At 33.0% G+C, this 18,113-nt stretch overlaps 1 protein-coding gene across 12 annotated transcripts in view; it reads right to left on the reverse strand.

Moving 5' to 3' along the window:
- Nucleotides 1–879: 879 nt before the first annotated feature.
- The window catches only part of CNOT2 (CCR4-NOT transcription complex subunit 2), a 123,411-nt gene continuing 106,177 nt past the window's right edge, over nt 880–18,113 (reverse strand). For all 12 annotated transcript variants that reach the window (XM_082742889.1, XM_082742888.1, XM_082742894.1 and 9 more), the window contains 8 exons: nt 16,885–17,009; nt 15,833–15,953; nt 15,585–15,741; nt 12,715–12,776; nt 12,576–12,625; nt 10,365–10,465; nt 8,419–8,563; nt 880–2,031 (listed from right to left, as the gene is read on the reverse strand). In XM_082742889.1, coding sequence (XP_082599015.1) covers nt 1,945–2,031; nt 8,419–8,563; nt 10,365–10,465; nt 12,576–12,625; nt 12,715–12,776; nt 15,585–15,741; nt 15,833–15,953; nt 16,885–17,009 — 848 coding nt within the window. In that variant the 3' untranslated portion in view covers nt 880–1,944. The remainder of the gene's footprint in view (nt 2,032–8,418; nt 8,564–10,364; nt 10,466–12,575; nt 12,626–12,714; nt 12,777–15,584; nt 15,742–15,832; nt 15,954–16,884; nt 17,010–18,113) is intronic.

The following is an 18,113-nucleotide window of genomic DNA, read 5'->3' on the forward strand; positions in this document are numbered from 1 at the left end:
AACAGTTTCTAGAATTTGATTCTGGTTTATGTCAAATATGTGAGAGGGGTTTGTGCACAACAATCAAAACTATAATTATATAAGTGCCATCTTTCCTACAGAAGAGATGCTTTGGTTTAAATCTGAAAGGTTAAAAAATCCTGATATTTTTATGTCAGTTTCTCCATATCTCAAAATACATAGAAAAAGGTAAATCTTAATTCATTTCATATTCCTGATACATAAACACAGCAATGTCATAAATGTTTCATTTTCAAACATGATTTGGTAAATGTCAACAAACTTTCACTCTTCATAGAAAAATAGGTTAAAAATGAAAATTTAGAAAATCAAAACTCACTGCCTTTTTTACTCTCTATCTCTAGTGTTTGTAGCTTCAGTCTTCAGACATTTTTAAATACAGTATTTTCCTTTAGATGGAAACGAATCCATCAACTTGTAAATGTGAAATATCCAGGCCAGCACACTGAAGGTAAAGTCTCTTATCCCTGCTTTTGGCTTACCTTAATTTGTGTATTAATTCTTAAAGCTAAATCTCAAAGGTCTTTCAAGAAATGTCTCACAGATTTCTCACTAAAGTATTTTGACTGGGTCCCGTAAGTGTTCAGAAAGTCTTATTTCTAATGCAGCCATAATTATTAAAAAAAAAAAAAAAGTTTTTGACTTAGTTAATAAAGAAAAATGCATCTGCATTTTTAACCTACAAGTAAAATAATGTATGGTTCCATCAAATTACTTGTCAAAAGCTGAAAAAAAGACTCCATTTTAAATTGTTTAGTCACACCATTCAGTTGGATATTTGTAAAACTTGAGGGTTTGGGTCTATTTTTCATGTTGAAGAAATAATTTCACAATTTCAAATCAAAGTCAACACTGCAGTGAGGAGAGCTTTTCTACTTTATTACAAAGAGAAGAAGCCTTTATGTGGTCAGAAAATACAAGATTGATCTTTTTTTCTCTTCCTATGAAACGCTGCTGTTCAAACAGCCAGAGTGAATTGTCTCAGTTCACTTCTTTAAGTCCCATCACATTCACTTGGGTATGGATGTCCTTGGCTGCTGAAAATCTGGCCCTTTAGTGCACAGGGCGACAAAGTCCCCTGACCAGCAGTTCCAGAATGTCCCATTTTCATATATTGCATCCATGCACACCTCCTAAAAATGAGGTACAGCAGGGCAAACATTTTCCAAAATAGATGTCATATATATAATATATACACATTCGTACATACATACCTTTATTCATGTGATGTCCAAAAATTTAAAAAAAATGTACACATTTATTACAAAATCGTAACAAAGACTGGACAGTGTTTTGCTCATTCTGGAAAGATGAAGCTCAGTAATAACACAACCCTGGAAACCATCCAGAGATTGTGGCAATATCTTTCTTCTAAACAGTCAGATATTCTTGCGTTAAGCTTGGCGAAACTGCCTTTCAAAAACAGAAGGGGAAGTAAAATGAAGGAAGCAGACCTTGCTCATCTTTCCAAATGAAATACGAGAAGGATCTTCACATAAAAAATGCACAAACATTTGTTATTTTATTACCAATAGTGCTACAATGAACAATGCAAATTTTGTGGTCTAATTTTGTTGAGTCTTTTGTGGGTTTTCTTTTTTTACATTTTAGAAACTAAATGGTAAACTTCTGTCAGTGTACTTGCTTGTCTTTACAGACTCAAGTCTGTCTGCTGGCAAAAAAAGAAAATAAATGAAAAAAAAAAATTCAGACCCTGCTCAAACTAGAGAAAAACAAATTACAAATTTAGTTGTTGGGCAGCACATAATTAGTAAGGCAGGACCTCAAATGGTGACCCTTTGCATAAGCCAATTGCCAGATCCTCAAGGAATTAAAACCAGGGTGCCTGAGCCACATCAGTTCTGCAGTTATGTTGAGTATTGTGCTGAGACAGCCATACCCCAAGAAAAGGGAAGTCTTTTTTTAGAAGGCTTGCTGAGCAGGGTTGTAGTTGAAGGTGGATGGCAGGTGAGGCCGTTCTTCTAATTTGTCATATTCCAGATGAAACTCCTATAAAACCAAATTTAAGAATTTAGATGATTTCCATTCCCTCTGATCTCAGATTTTTGTCAAAATATATTTTACTAGGTAAACAAAATACCTACATGTATGAGAATGAACAGACACAGATGTACCAACTCTTTTTTACCCCTCTAAAATACAGCTTGAAGAAAAGTAATGTGCTGCCGTTTCTGCTAAGTGCAGTTTCTGCTAAGTGACTTTCTGTGTAGAAGTCAGAGACTACTCATGAACATTTATTTTATAACCACTGAAACCATGCATTTTTTTGCTCAAACGTAGAAGTCTGAGCAGCAATTACTGTACCATCAGTAAAAAGCACGGAACATTGCAGGATATTTAAAATAAAGGCAACCTTCAATGATGTAAAAAAATTTTTTACTTTTTTCTCAAAAAAAAAAATTTTTTTTTCCAACTTGTAATTATTACACCTACTTTTTAAAAAAGCAAACACATAGTTATCCTAACCTTACAATTCACTTATCTCTTGACTTCCCACTTCAAACCCAAACACTGAAAAGATGTAAATGCCACTCAAAACTAAATAGTGGTTTTGTTGTATGCACATCTTAACACAAACTACTTAGCTCATTTTAATTGAACTTTCAAAATACATGAACTTCATGAGAGTTTTAAAGTTTGAGAATGAAGTAATTTCTTTATACTTCCTATGATCAAGAGAGAAGAAAATTTTGTATATTAAAAAACCAAAAAAACGTACCTTTGCAAATTCAAATGCAAAAGGTTCTAAAATCACTAATTCTATAATATGAATTCAGTAACAGCACAAACTAAATCAATTCCATTTAAGACATTATGAACCTTTATTTATACTATGTATTAAAGAAAGCCAACAAGTAGTTAACACTATGGGTTAACATATCTTACCATACATTCCCATTATTAAATTAAAATGAAAACCTATGTTGTAATGCTTGAACTCTGAGATATAAAACCAAGTATTTAAATTTAAGAATATTACATTAACAACTGAAAATCTAGTATGTGCCCAAACTAGAGAAACAGCTAATTTTAATCTTTCTGATTGTATATTTCTGTAAATATCATTATCTTCATTGTGCACCTGAAGAAATGAGGTTCCCAAGTAACCTGCCCAAATCATATAATAAGTGGCAGATCTAGGATTAGGATTCAGACCTATGTAGCACCAAAGCCCATGACCACCTAGAGTTAACAAGTTATTTTTAATAGTGTTAGCACAAGATCTAAATAAATTCACTTCATTACAACCCTTACGCAGAAATGTTGAAAAAATTCAGTTCACTGACAAATGTTCTTTTTTTTTTTTTTTAAAAGATTTTATTTATTTATCAGAGAGAGAGGGAGAGCGAGCGAGCACAGGCAGACAGAATGGCAGGCAGAGGCAGAGGGAGAAGCAGGCTCCCTGCCGAGCAAGGAGCCCGATGTGGGACTCGATCCCAGGACGCTGGGATCATGACCTGAGCCGAAGGCAGCCGCTTAACCAACTGAGCCACCCAGGCGTCCCCACTGACAAATGTTCTTAAAGAAGGGGCAGTGTAATGTCTTTAATCTACAAAGGGCACATAGGTTATTTGCTTATCATTAAAACTAGCAAACTCCAGAATCACCATCGTTCCCTCCCACCCCCCCAATGCACCGTGTAGACACCACTCTCTTTCTCCCTACCCCTAAGTTTTAAAAGCAATTTATTGCCTGGCTAAAGGAGAATATCAATATGAGTAAAGGAAGAATCTTCTTCTTATATCACTCTTTACGAATTAAAACTGGCAAGTTAGTTCCAAAAGATGTGTAGCTGCAGGGTAAAAACTCTGTAACTATAACAAATCACAGGCCCCAATAAATTACGTAAATTAAATTTTGTTCAGTTATCCTGTCCTTGTCATTGTACAGAGGTGAACTACACAGTATTATTAGAAATTAAACTAGAGTAACTTCATCAGTGCACATATTTTTCTCCCTACATATTAAAAGAAAAAGATCAGTTTTAAACCTAGGGAACATAATACATTTTTTAATGTAATTTAAAAACTCATATATCAGAGATTCAGAAATTAAGTAAGTCAAAATTTTGTCTTCCTTCTTCTTACATCTTTGTTTTAGTCTTCTGTTTATTTTTATTTTTTTCTTAAAATACATAAATGTACAGTATATACTGGTATCTCTTTGTTCCCTTTGACTGTTGATAACATCTCTTTTACACATCTGTTTTCTGTACACACAACACACATGCACACCTCTTTATATAACCAGTAGGTACAAAAATAGGCCTGTTTTTGTATACCACTACATACTGCCTATAATACAGTGCCATGCCCCTAGCAGGTATGTAATTAATGGCTGATGAATTAATAAACACCAGTTTCTTTCATTTAAGAACAAAACATTAAAATTTAATGATTTAAAAGGTTATAAAGTATTTTAGACACTTTTTATAGACAACTTTTAAAGTTATTTTTCTGTTAATCAAACTAGGCTACATATTCTCAAAAGTTCACTGTAAGCAGAACTGTACTGTACATGTACTAGATTCAGATAATCAAATGAAATTACTACAAAAGCATTAATGTAATCACTGATCAAATGACACAGAGAAACATATACTGCAGGAATATTTTCTCTAATTCTCAAAACGTCAGCTTTCTCTTACCTAAGATAAATCCTTCAATTTTAGGAAGTTTCAAACTATCTTACGTATACTTATTAGACATAATTTTTTGCTACTTTGATGAAAAGTACGTATTACTGATTAAAGTATAGGTATACTAATAGTAATGTGTACCAGTGAAATTAATGAAAAAAAATCACATTTATATCAGGCTCTGTTATTATAAAAAATTTTAAGCATTAGAAATCCCTAGCCAGTGTTGGATCTACAAGGTGAAGTCAGGCTAAAGTAATTCAATTTTTAAGTCTTTAGTCTGAGAAAGCTACTGATCGTATGGCAAGCCTCCATCACCTGAAAATTCTGTGGACAAAATTATTTTTAAAATTCTACTCATTAAGAATATACACAATCTGGGGGTGCCTGGGTGGCTCAGACATTGGGTGTTTATCTGCTTTCAGCTTGGGTCATGATTCTGGGGTCCTGGGACCGAGCCCCACATCAGGCTCTCCACTCAGCAGGAGGCCTGCTTCTCCCTCTCCCACTCCCTTCTGCTTGTTGTGTTCCCTCTCTCACACACTCGCTCTGTCAAATAAGTAAATAAAATCTTTTAAAAAAGTTAAAAAAAAATATATATATATAATCTGAATGATCACTATTTTTAAATTAGTGAGATAGTGAGTAATTCTAGTTAAATTACAAAGGCTAGACCACATAGCCTGCTGACAAGTCCAGATTATTTAAAAGGGGAGAAAAAGATACAGTTCAAAATTCTTACGTATACATTACTGACATACAATAAATACTTTAATGGGCTGGATCCTAGAACTCAGTTACAGAATTTTCAGGGCTAAAAAATACTTATGATTTAAATCATCAAATTTCATAATAACGATTTTTCAAATCTCTGAAAATATTAAGTAATCTGCAAAAAAGAAAGAACTTCATATAAGACATTGTGAGATGGAGGTCTGACAATAGTCTAGATCAGGTCAATACTTTCCAAAGATAACATGATATTATCAAGCTATTACTTGTAATACTAATTCAGACTGCAGGCTTCTTACAATGAGCTGAAGCTATTTCCCTGTGAGTAAGAAACCACACCCACTTTATAGGTGACATTGAGGTTAACTTGGGACATGGCATTTTAAGGGCTTTTCTGTAGTTTGATAAACTGTTAATACATTTTAAATGGAACTAAAGGTCTTAATTCCTAAACAATTTAAGAAAACACTGAGAACATCTTTAAAACAAACAAAAACCAGAAGCCATTGTGAAAAGTTTATTCTGAGGATACAACTTAAAAGTTTTAAGTTCATGAATCTATTTTAATATAACAAAAGTGAACTATGTGTAATACTTAGTAGAAACCAGTAATTCTGCTTGCTTTCATCATTGTGAAAATAATTTTGATGAAAAGTGTCAGTGCCAGTGGCAAGCAATTACCTCAAAAGAGATTTCTTAAAGAAACAGTTTAATGATATTTCTCAAATTTTACTTTCCAACTTCAGAGCTAAAAATTATAAAGATAAAGGTTAAGACAAAGCTCAACTGTACAGGAGATCAGATAAATTTGGGTAAAATTACTTTATATATGCACACTACATATTTATACACACACACACACACTTTTCTTTAAAATGACATGTGTGTGAGTGGGGAATTGCTTTTTATGGGAAAGTAAAGGGGCCTACTAATGTTTAAGTTGCTTCTGAATATTTAACTTTGTGGGAAGAAAGTAGTACTAGAAATGGACCTTTTCACATAAGAAAATCTGTCATTTATACTGAACTATAATTTAACTAAAACGATACATCAATCTACTACAAACATCCATCCTTTTTGCATATAGAAGTTTGGAATAACACAATGATATTGAGCAAAAAAGCTTCCAATAGAATAAAGAAAACTTCATTTATTTACTAAAAGACTCTTTTCCCCCTCCAAAGATCATTTTTCTCTCCGGTACAATCAACTGTTCTTGAAGTATGGCTCAAAGACCAGAAAAATCATTGGCATCACTTAGGAAATTGTCAGAAATGCAAACCTTCAGGCCCCATGCATAGACTTCTTAAATCAGAAACAATGGAGGTATGGCTCAGCAACTTATGTTTTTAATAAGGTTGCCAGGTAATTCTGGTGCAAGTTAAGTTTGAGAACCACTGACCTGACCTAACAACAGTTATAGTTTTTCCATCTTTGAAGAAGAGTAGTAGTAAACTGTAAGAACGCGGAAACAGCAACAAACTACAACTACTCCCATGTATCAAATACCCAATATATGAGAAACATTGTACTCAGTGTGTGTATGTGTGTGTGTGTGTGTGTGTGTGTAAAATCTCATTTAATCCTCACGACAATCTAGAAGCAAATATGATTTTGATTTAAAAGATAAGGAAGCAGGCATGGAAAAGAAACCTGCACAAGGGCAAAGCGTAAATAGCTGAAACAGCAGTTAAATTCAAATCTATGATGTTAGGGCTATCACTTTCTACCACACTATACTTCTTAACAGGTAACATATACAATGCCTCTTGTACTATTTGAAATGAATGTGATTATTTCTACTTAAAAGGTCAGATCATGGATCTGCCTTCTGAAATTAAGATATGCATATTAAATATAAATGTTATAAAGTAACTCAAATACAGTATGGTGGTCTATAAACTTGGTCTGAGAAGTAATGACATTTACCACTGACAAACACCCAAAAGTAAAAATAAAAAAAAAAGATTTAACCTCTTGTATGTGTCTTGTCTGGTGTTTTTTTACTTGGGCACAACTTTTCCTATTTTCTTCTTTAAGGTTTGTATTAAATTTTCTTGTGATGTAAAACATTTTTGTGATAAAGATCTGGTAAGCATTTTACGTTATCTTCTTAAAATGTTGTACCTTCTTATTAATTTGGTAAAGTTGATTCAAAAGATAAAAAAGCCCAAACCAACAACTAAAGAATTATCCAATGGACTGTCAAGAAATGTTTTTCTTCTGTTTAAAATTTTTTGAGAACACTTCAGTTTTTAAACCTAAGAATCCTCAAGGGAAACAAGAAATTTGGAAAGTTATGAAATCAGATGTTGGTTATACTCTCTACTACTAGGTAGACTAAATTTATACATAAGAACTACATACAAACGTGAAATACGCTATGACACTAATGAAAATTTTGCACATGGGACAGTTAAATAGGTGTTTTTGTGAGGAAAAGTTGCAAAACAAAATGTAACAACCAACTTTTCCCACAGCCTCTTCCCTCCAATACTCAGCATACTAGTCATAGGAACAATCATGGTTAATGCTTACAATTTTCTTTCTTTTGTTTTCATTCGCAAACAAAAACTCAAGCATCTTTCCTGCAATGAGTGCAAGTGTTTAAAAAGCCTATTATTTGTTTATATACCAGTTTTAGGAAAATCTTCTACTTGCTTAAAGTAGTAAGAATACATGACTGGGATTGCAAGAGGGTGATCTTTATTTTACAACTGAGTAGACACAAAAATATTTCAATTGTTACCAAGGCTTATGAAAAATTACAAAATTTCTTACCAAGTTCAATCATTTTCCTAACTATGGGTGAAATGAGATGTTTCCGGATACTCTCCTAGAATTTAAATCAAGCCAAGGAGGTGAAGACAAAAAAACTTATTTAGCAAGTATCTGGCACATTATTGGAATGGATGTATTGGTACATATAAACAGATAAAAGAGGATACTTCTTTTTAAAATCTAGATTTATACATTTACACATTTGCACATGGAAAAAAATATACCTTAGCTACTTTCCTCCAGTTAAGACAGTCAAAGAAGTAATATGTTCCCCTCTCATATGTATTGGTTTTCATTGTTGGCTCCATGCCTGGTGCCCTGGTAATCCATACTCGTTCTTCTTTGTGGTATCTCCAATCACGGTTAAAACTTCAATTTTTAAGAGAAAAAGACAATTAATTTTTTTCTGTGGCTCACATCCAACATTTCCTACATTTTGTAAAAATTTTTCTCAGAAAATAATTATACAGAAAATACATAAATATGGATGATTCTTTACCCTTTGTTATTAAATATAACCTTAGTGAAATAGAGGAAAAGAATTCCTTAATTTGCCCAAAAACCACACTCATTAATTAATATACACATCTTTATTTAACTGAAGAGACTTTTTTATGCAAACATTAATGAGATCTTAAAAGCTCTATGAGCAGTGTGTTAAAAACTTAGGCAGACCAAATAAAGATACACTGTGTTCCAGAAACTTCACTCCTTTTTCGTTCTTCTTAACATTCAATAGAAATTGAGATATCTATTAAAACAAACAAAAACCCCAGCTATTTGTATTATTTTATAAGGAACAAAATACAGTATTTTTATCTACTTAAATTCACATAATTTTTAAACTATGTTGAAAATAGAATATCCACTTAAAAAATTCTTAATGAATGTATTACTTTTTTTATTCAAATCTCACTGATCTTAAATTTTCAAAAGCCAAAATGATATCCATTAGAATTCATGCAAGAATCAATAAGGATTTAATATCACTTGTAAACTGGGGAAGTAACATCCAAAGGAGGTAGAGGTACCAGAAAAAACATCTCTGGTAGAATAAACCTCCATGTAAACAAATACTTTCCTACTAATAAGTGAGATTGTTTTTAGACATAAGATATGAGACAGAACTGCCAGTAATGGATAGGTGAATGACTAAATGAATTTATTTACTTATGAATAAATTAAAAAGAACAGGTAACAGTTGCTATGTTACAAAAAATGAGGGGAAAACATGGGAGAAAACAAATTCTCAATAGAGAAATAAAAAAACAATTTATTATCAACATAGTGAATTTTACATTTTTAAGTATCTGATCCAAGGCCATTTATAGAAATATTAGGAATATTATAAAATACTTAAAATCTGTAAAAATTAGGTCTCTATATCATAATTTTCTTTTTGTAAGCTCTAGGCCCAACATAGGGCTTAACCTCACAACCCCAAGATCAAGAGTCACATGCTCTACCAACTGAGCCAGCTGGGAGTCCCACAATATTATAAAATTTTAATAACAATTTATTCTAGTAAACATGATTAATAGAATAATCTATTGGTAACAAAATATACTACCAATTATATATGAGAAAGGACACAAAAATTTTTATTCTTAGAGCATCAGGTAAAAACAGAAATGCTCAAGAAAAAACATTCCATGGACCAACTTCTTAACACTAATTTATTTAAGTTGGCCAACAGGCTTCTGATAATGAATGTGGACTTCATCAATACTTCAAAACACACAAGATGTATGCAGTGCTTTGCCCATATAATACTCAACAGATGTTCATTAATGATGAAATTCACTATCATTAATATATGTGTTTCCACAAAAAGATGAGCCACAGTTATGAACCATATCTTATACTTCACATATTTATAAAAAATATTCATAAAAATTAGATTCACCAAATTCATTAATCAATTCTGTCTTCTTACAAATTTAGGATTTAAATCTGAAATAACTCTTTTTATACAGTGACCATTAACCATGATAACAAATTTTCAATCTAAATTAATTTTATTCAATGTAAAAACAGATTTTTTCTTGATGGAAATATTTTCACTTTAAAAACAAAAGACAGAAACCATAACTATCATTTAAAAGAAAAGCTTTCAGAATAAACAAGATCCACTATAATACAAAAGTGTTTAAAAATACTTTGAACATACAGCTCTACTGCAGCTAAAAGTTGTAATACGTCTCCTCCATTCATGTAATAGAGATAGAAGAGCAGGTCTTCTCCGTATCGGCCAAGTTTTATTGCAGCCAGCTGGAAAAGAGAAATCAATTATTCTGAAGTGTAAAATAAGTTTGAAAATCCTAACATATTGCTACCACTTAAGTAAAAATAAAAAGATAAACAGAAACTCTTTTCTTTATAGCAGATAACCATTATTACGTGATTTTGCAGGTAGTTACAATTTTAAGGGAGAGTTTTACCATTTAACTGAAGTAATTTAACAATTATTTCTGGTACCTCTACTTTATGTACTAATAGGATAAAAGGCTATATAAAAACTTCTAACCAAGACCAAATGCTGTTTTACTAGAGAGCTTATTAATACCCAACATGGTAATAATAGTAGAAACAATGCTCAGAGATGTAGGACTTCTATTCAAGATCCAGTTCCATTATTTACAAATATAATCATATCTAAGTTATTTAATGCTATGAACTTCCATACAAAATGCAGAAATGGGACCTATTACATTATTAAGAATGTAAATGAAATGAAATGGATAAAGTGTCTATATATGAATGTACCTTAAAGAATGTCTGATCACATAGAAAACTTGTATGAAATGTTAGCTGAATCTACACTGGACAGCAACTCACAAATCAGTAGGTTATGCATTTTACCAAATCACAGATGGTAAACACAAAAATCATAAAGGGATTCTCTTTATTTTGTTTAAATGGATGATTAAAAGATGACTGCCTTACATCCTTCCACAAAGCACAAACATTAACCGCCAATCAAAATAGAAAACATCAAGTTGAACATTATCGAAATCTTGTATTAGGAAAAACCTTTATTTAAAAGCTAAGCAAGGGACGCCTGGGTGGCTCAGCGGGGTAAAGCCTCTGACTTCAGCTCAGGTCATGGTCCCAGGCTCCTGGGATCGAGCCAAGCATCAGGCTCTCACTCAGTGGGGAGCCTGTTTCCTCCTCTGTCTCTGGCCTGCCTCTCTATCTACTTGTGATCTCTGTCAGGTGAATGGATAGAATCTTAAAAAAAAAAAAAAAATAGCTAACCAAAATGAGCACTTTAATCTCTTCCCCTATTTCTGTATCTAAATGTTTATTTAACTGTTACACAATTGTGGAATATAATTTTTGCCTCCATTTATATCATCCCCATTCAAGCAGCACTTCTGAAGGTGATAAATTCTCCTAAATCAGTATTTCTTAAATTGCCCTAAGAAAAGGTTCTGGAACCCTTAGGTGTTTGGAGCAAAAAAGCCCTATCTATGGTGGAGGTGGCAGAAAAATCACAAAGTCCACAAACAGAAAAAATTAGTTCTATATCACACTTCTTGTCTTCCATTTACTCAAGTATCAAAAGACATATTGAGAAGTATCTCTTTAACTTGCCTGTCCAAAAAATCAACATCCATTTGACCATGCAACTTGAAGGCACAGACAAAGGACACTGTCATTTTGATATGTATTTTATATATTTATGAAATATTTTAGACTTATACTTAAATATATAATACATTAGACACATATGTATAACATGTAATTTTTACTAAATTATGTCCTTCCTCAAGGCCAAAATCTAGGGACACAATTTCTAACAGAAATGAACACTTAGTTCTTTCCCCTAAACAAAATATTTACTATTTTCTTCTTTAAGAATAAGAAAAAGATTAAAACTGTAATCTGTTAATAGTTACTTTAGAACTAGCATTTTGGGTAATTAAGACATTTTAAAGTCAAATGTCAAAGTTTTTAAAGTATATATTTATATGCTGTTCCACTGAAAACACTATATAACATTTGTAAAAAGCATATTTTATTGATAAGAGCATAAAATGAGAATATCAGAAGGAAATTTATCAAATTTTCTAAGACAGTTTATTCTCATCAACCATGGTTATGCCGTTATTAGTAGTAACTCCAAGAAATACTTTACCAGTCCTACCACTGTTTTTAAAACATACTCTTTAAATGTAACCCAGGATCTATCAAAACAATAAGATAAACAAAAATAGAAATAAAATTGTTTTACATAATTGAATGGACACATATGAAAGCATACCCCTGAAACCACTGCTAATTATTTCAAAAAATTTTATGCCATCTGAACTGAATAACAGTACCTGACAAATAGATACATTCATGCTGACTGAGGAGAATAATAAACTACACTCACCTTATCCCTAATGTGAATGTTCGTTAAGTACTCAGATGGAACATGGAAGTCTGGATAATAAAATGAAAAAAGCCTTATTAACTGATTCTCAGTTAAAAAAATATTTTTAAAAGGTCTGAACACAAATTGATTCTCCTACCTATGTCTTGAGGTCGACAAGGTGAAGATGCCCAGGGTGATGCAAATTTGGGGTAGAGATTTCTGAACAAGAGGGGAAAAAAACAAACACTCTGAAGTCCAAAGCAGAAAAAGATTTCAGATTTTATTTCAGAAAAACAGTGACTTCAAAAGTGAAACAAGCATCTTTACTTCTAATTTCTTTTCATGTGTTTACTATGACTTATACAGAAAAATGAAACAAGTTAACTAGGGGTGTGTGTGTGTGTGTATACATATATATACGCAAAGTGTATAAAGTTATGTATATGTGTGTATATATATATATTCATTCATTCACATTTACATGTAACTTCAACTCAGAATGCTTTAAACTGATAAACAGCATGCCCCCAAGTAAAACTACTTTCCCAGAAAAAAAACAGTAATTATTAAAAGCTAAAGTTCAAATTCACCGAATATTTACTGAGTGTCTGCTGTATGCCTGGCACTGTTCTAGGTGTTTTGGTTACATTAGTGAACAAAAGAAAGGAAACTGACAATATGAAACTTACTTTCTGATTGAGGAGGATAGATGAGAGGGAGGCAGACAAAAATAATTTGCATAATAAGTAATATTCCATGTTTGTGGAGAGGTGGGGATGGGAGATTAGTTGCATTAAATAAAGCAGTGAGGTTAGGTCTCATTCAGAAGATCAGATTTGAACAAGACTTGAAAGACATGAGGGAGTTAGCCCTATTAATTATCTGGCAGAAGACTACTCTAGTCAGAGGGAACTGCTAGAGTAACTAAGGTGGGGATATGACTGACATGTCTGAGGTACAGCAAGAAGGCCACGAAAGCTGGGAACAGAGTGAACAAAGGGACAAGCTATTAAGGTGGGGGAAGGAGAAGATGCCTATAAAGATATATAGCCCTATAAAGATTTTGGGTTTTTTTGGTTTTTAAGATTTATTTATTTGTCAGAGAGAGAGCACAAAGCATGAACAAGGGGAGCAGCAGGGAGAGGGAAAAGCAGGCTCCCCGCTGAGCAGGAAGCTCAATGAGGGGCTCAATCCCAGGAATCATAACCTGAGCCGAAGACAGAAGCTTAAGAGACTGAGCCACCCAGGCATCCCAAGATTTTAAGTTTTTATTCATAATGAAACCATAAACCTCCACTGGGCAGTGTGCAGAAGATTGACCTATTCAAAAAGGATGGTCCTGGCTCCTCAATAAAGAAGAGACTGTGAGGGACACAGAGAGAATCAGGGATACCTGATGAATGGCTAATGGAGTAATCCAGGCAAGAGAGGAGGGAGATTCAAACCAGGGTGGCAGCTGTTAAAAGCTGTGAGAAACATACAGCAATGAATCTACTATGCCAAACAGTGACAGGTCAAGGAGGATAAATTCCTTACAAGCAACCACTGAATTTAATAACATACACATCCATTTGATGACCTCCATGAGAGTAGTTTTAGTGAAGTGGTGAGGGAAAATTCTAAATGAAATGGGTTTAACTGAGAATGGGAGAACACAAATGGGAGATGCAAAGATGGCTTTTTGAAGAGTTTTGCTCTCCAAGAAATAAGGGCAGTTAACTCATAGAAGTTAGATAAAAAGAAGGCATTTTATTAACATAAAGTAACAGAATATTTGTATGCTGATTAAAATGACCCAACAAAAGCACAAAAACTTGTTAGAGCCACGTCTTTGAGTTTTCAAGAGACATTTTAAGTAGAAAGCATGGATCAACTATATCAACAGGGTAGAAAATAAGAATAAGGTCTTGGGATACAGACAGTAAAACAGACAGTAAACAGATTTGGTGGTAGAACTATGCTGACATTTTCTTCTGATTATTTCCATCTTTCTTAGTATAAGTAGAAATAAAAAACAAGGTCTTAATTCTACATCTGAAACTAGTATTATGCTGTTTGTTAACTAACTGGAATTTAAATAAAAACTTGGGGCGGGTGGGGGAAGCAAGGTCTTAGAATCTGAGAGGAAGGACAAGGAAAAAGATAATCAGATGTCTAAAGAGACAAATGTGAAACAGCTGCATAGGAGAACAAAAGAATGAATGGACCTGGCATGCCAGGTATGAATGGCAGAATTAAGTGCCTACTTTTGAAGTTCCTGGCCATGAATGAGAAATGAGACCAGGTAATGAAGCTGTGTGGTTTTCTTTAGCCAGGCTCAGTAGCAGAGATCAAGAATGGAAGTCAGAGTATAACCAGGGTTGTAGTTTCTGCCACACAATCTTGACAAAAAGCAAGAAAGGGGCAAAGTAGCCGAGAGTATATATAAACAATTATGAGTGACCACAGAATTTAATTGGATAAGAAGGAAGTGAGTCCTTCTCAGGGGAAGAAAAGTGTGTTGTGGAACAGTGAAAATATAGAGTAATCAATGGACTGAAGATCCCAAGGAGTCAAATGATTATAGGAGCCAGAACTAGAGGGAGAAAGATGGAAAACAGGGAGTGGCATGGGAGCACAGATAAAAATTATAAAGAAACTGAAGTTACTGATAATGGCAAAGTCAAAGGGATGACTACATATGTAAGTAGCTGAGATACGGCAGAGAGTAAGATTTTTGAAGGTGAGAAACTCAATGAGCCAAGATTTTGGGATTTTGGAATAATCATATATGTGTATTCTGAAACTGCCAAAGAGGAATGATATTATCAAGTGACAGTAATCCAGAAGCTAACATGAGAGGGAATGACCCAAACAGTCAAGACATAACAGCAACGAGTGGCTACAAGAGATACAATCTGATCACATGAAATTAAAACCTAGAAAGTGGCTACAAGAGATACAATCTGATCACATGAAATTAAAACCTAGAAATCTGCAAATAGGTATTACATACAAATGTAGAAGAAAAGAAAATGGAAAACTTACTCAGGAGAGTTCAGATTGAGGCCTAATGTTGTTAAGTCACTTCCTAATGCAAGATGTACCATTCCTGGGTCCGTCTCTGCTGCCCTGATAAATGTTAACAGGCCAATCATTCCAAATTGGTCCGTCACCATCCCTTGAGGAATGTTAGTAACCCGACCTGGACAAGAAGAACACAGTAATTTTATCTTTAAGGAAAAAGCAGAGAAATGAATTCTATAATATTTCTGAGGTATTTTATAGAGTCCCACCATCAGGTAACACCTGGATCCCTTTTTTCTGCTGGTTATTATTTTGTGTTGTTGAACTTTTATCTCCAGGGAATTTGGGTCCATCTGTACTTGAAGTTGTCTTGCCAGATGTATTCAAATTCTAACATGAAAAAAATTAAATGTGACATTAAAATTTGTTAAGTGTAAAAATTTCAAGTTCACATATTAGTTATCTTTCTATTCATTCTTTATTATATTTAAATTGGTAGTAAATTATTACCTGTTTTTCAAGTTCTACATGAAATTTTTTGTTTCCACAACCGTCCCATGGTTTATGAATAAATCCTGTATTTTACACATTTCAGTATTAAAAGGACAAGAAATATATGGAAAATATTCTTATTTAATCTCAGATCTTCGGTCACAGAAAAAAAAAATCTCAGAACTTTGCTTCAAGTTTCCCTCTTCAGTACTTTAATTTAGAAGAGAATACTACAGTATGTTGCCTATAAAATCAGCATAAAAACCTCCAGGAGAAGTTAGAATATATAAACTTTAAAAATTCATATTTAATTCTTACCCAATAATCTTCTTTATCAATTATTTTAACAATACATACAAACTCCCATCACACACAAAAAAGCTATTTTCAGTGAAATGTGGAAGAAATAAACACATTCGTTAAGTCAGAAAGAGGAAGCTGAGTTGGCTGAATCAACACAGGAATAAAAATGTGTATAAAGATTCTTCAAGGAGAAAACTTACTCAAGAAAAACACAGCTCCTTAGAAGGCTATAATATCAAACTTCATGGGATCCAGCTGACAGGGACTACAATAAAAGTCTAAATTAACTCTGAGAAGTTCAACAGAAATTTGCAAACCTATATGAAATAGGAAAAAAATAGGCTATCTTCTAAGTTATAAAGGTTTTCCACAGTCTTCAGAAGTTAGATTATTACAGATATTCAAGATAAACAATTTTGTAATAGTATTTAGTAAGTCCTTAATATAGTCTACAAAACTGTTAATACAAGAGAAATCTGAAGGGAAAAAACTACATCACTCACATACGTAATTCTCAGTTACTTACAGATTTACTGTCATCATTACTTGATGTTGGATCTTTATAGCTGGAACCAGGTAATGCTGGAAAATCTTCGTTGTGTATTGAGAAGTCCTGGGATTGCTCGTTTGCTGGTTTTGTTACCATTCCAACTATGTAATGAAAATAATCCAGAGAATTGCAATTCATATTTATGGTATTTTTCTACAAATTATAAAAAATTAACTTTCCTCATGATACTGTACCAAAATGATTTTTAAAAATTACACTATGAAAACACACTTCAAAAAATTAGTATTCAGGATAACAATGAAGAACTAAACTTTTATATACTGATTAATAACTCAATATACAAAACAGTACAAGGGAAGTTAAGTGGTAATCCTGTAATTCTAAATCTAAGGTCATATATAGATGCTTAAAAACATAATTTGATATTGGTAATAGTTATCAAAATTTTTGGTTTAAAGCTTGATTTAAATATTTGACTAGCTATTATAAACACCAGTTAACTGTCAAATACAAATGAACAAAATAAATTTTAAAAGAACATGTCAGTATTCTACTTGAAAGTGACTTACAGAGTGAGCAAATTGCAATCAATTATAAAACAACTCCATATTATTTCAGATTTTCTTGGACTCCATGTAATAGATGTAAAACATGCAAGAACTGGGAAGTAATCCTCCCACTATACTTGGCATTAGTCAGGCCCTTATTGGAGAACAATATCCAGTTTGGGGCTCCACAATTCAAGAACGATATGGAGAAACTAGAGTTGGTCCAAGGAGAGCAACGGGAATGATTAAAGGGATGAAAAAATGGACCTATGAGGAAAGGTTAAAAACATTAGAGTCTGAACTGAGAATCAAGTAGCTAGGTACTCAACTTCCAGGGCAGATCATTTTTTGATTATTTTTGGAAGACTAATTTGGAAACTTTAGAATATTAACAATATATTTTTCCCTTCTTCACATATTGTTATTTGTATTCATATTCTGAAAGGCAAAGAAATCCTTCTTGGACGAAAATAGGAAAAACAGTTATCTTAGAAAAGTTATGAACTGACCCCTCTAAGTTCATTGTTGCTAGTACTGTTGCTATCTACCAAATTCTCCCAAAAGGAAACAACTATGTGCAATGCATAGTAAGAATATGGCTGCACTGCAGTTATATGTAATTTTCATGTCCAAATTGTTACTGCACACATTTCACGCCCCCCTCTTTCCATTTAGCCAAATCTCTTATTTATTAGA

The sequence above is a fragment of the Mustela nivalis genome, assembly GCF_964662115.1.
Source record: "Mustela nivalis genome assembly, chromosome: 7".
Classification (NCBI taxonomy): domain Eukaryota; kingdom Metazoa; phylum Chordata; class Mammalia; order Carnivora; family Mustelidae; genus Mustela; species Mustela nivalis.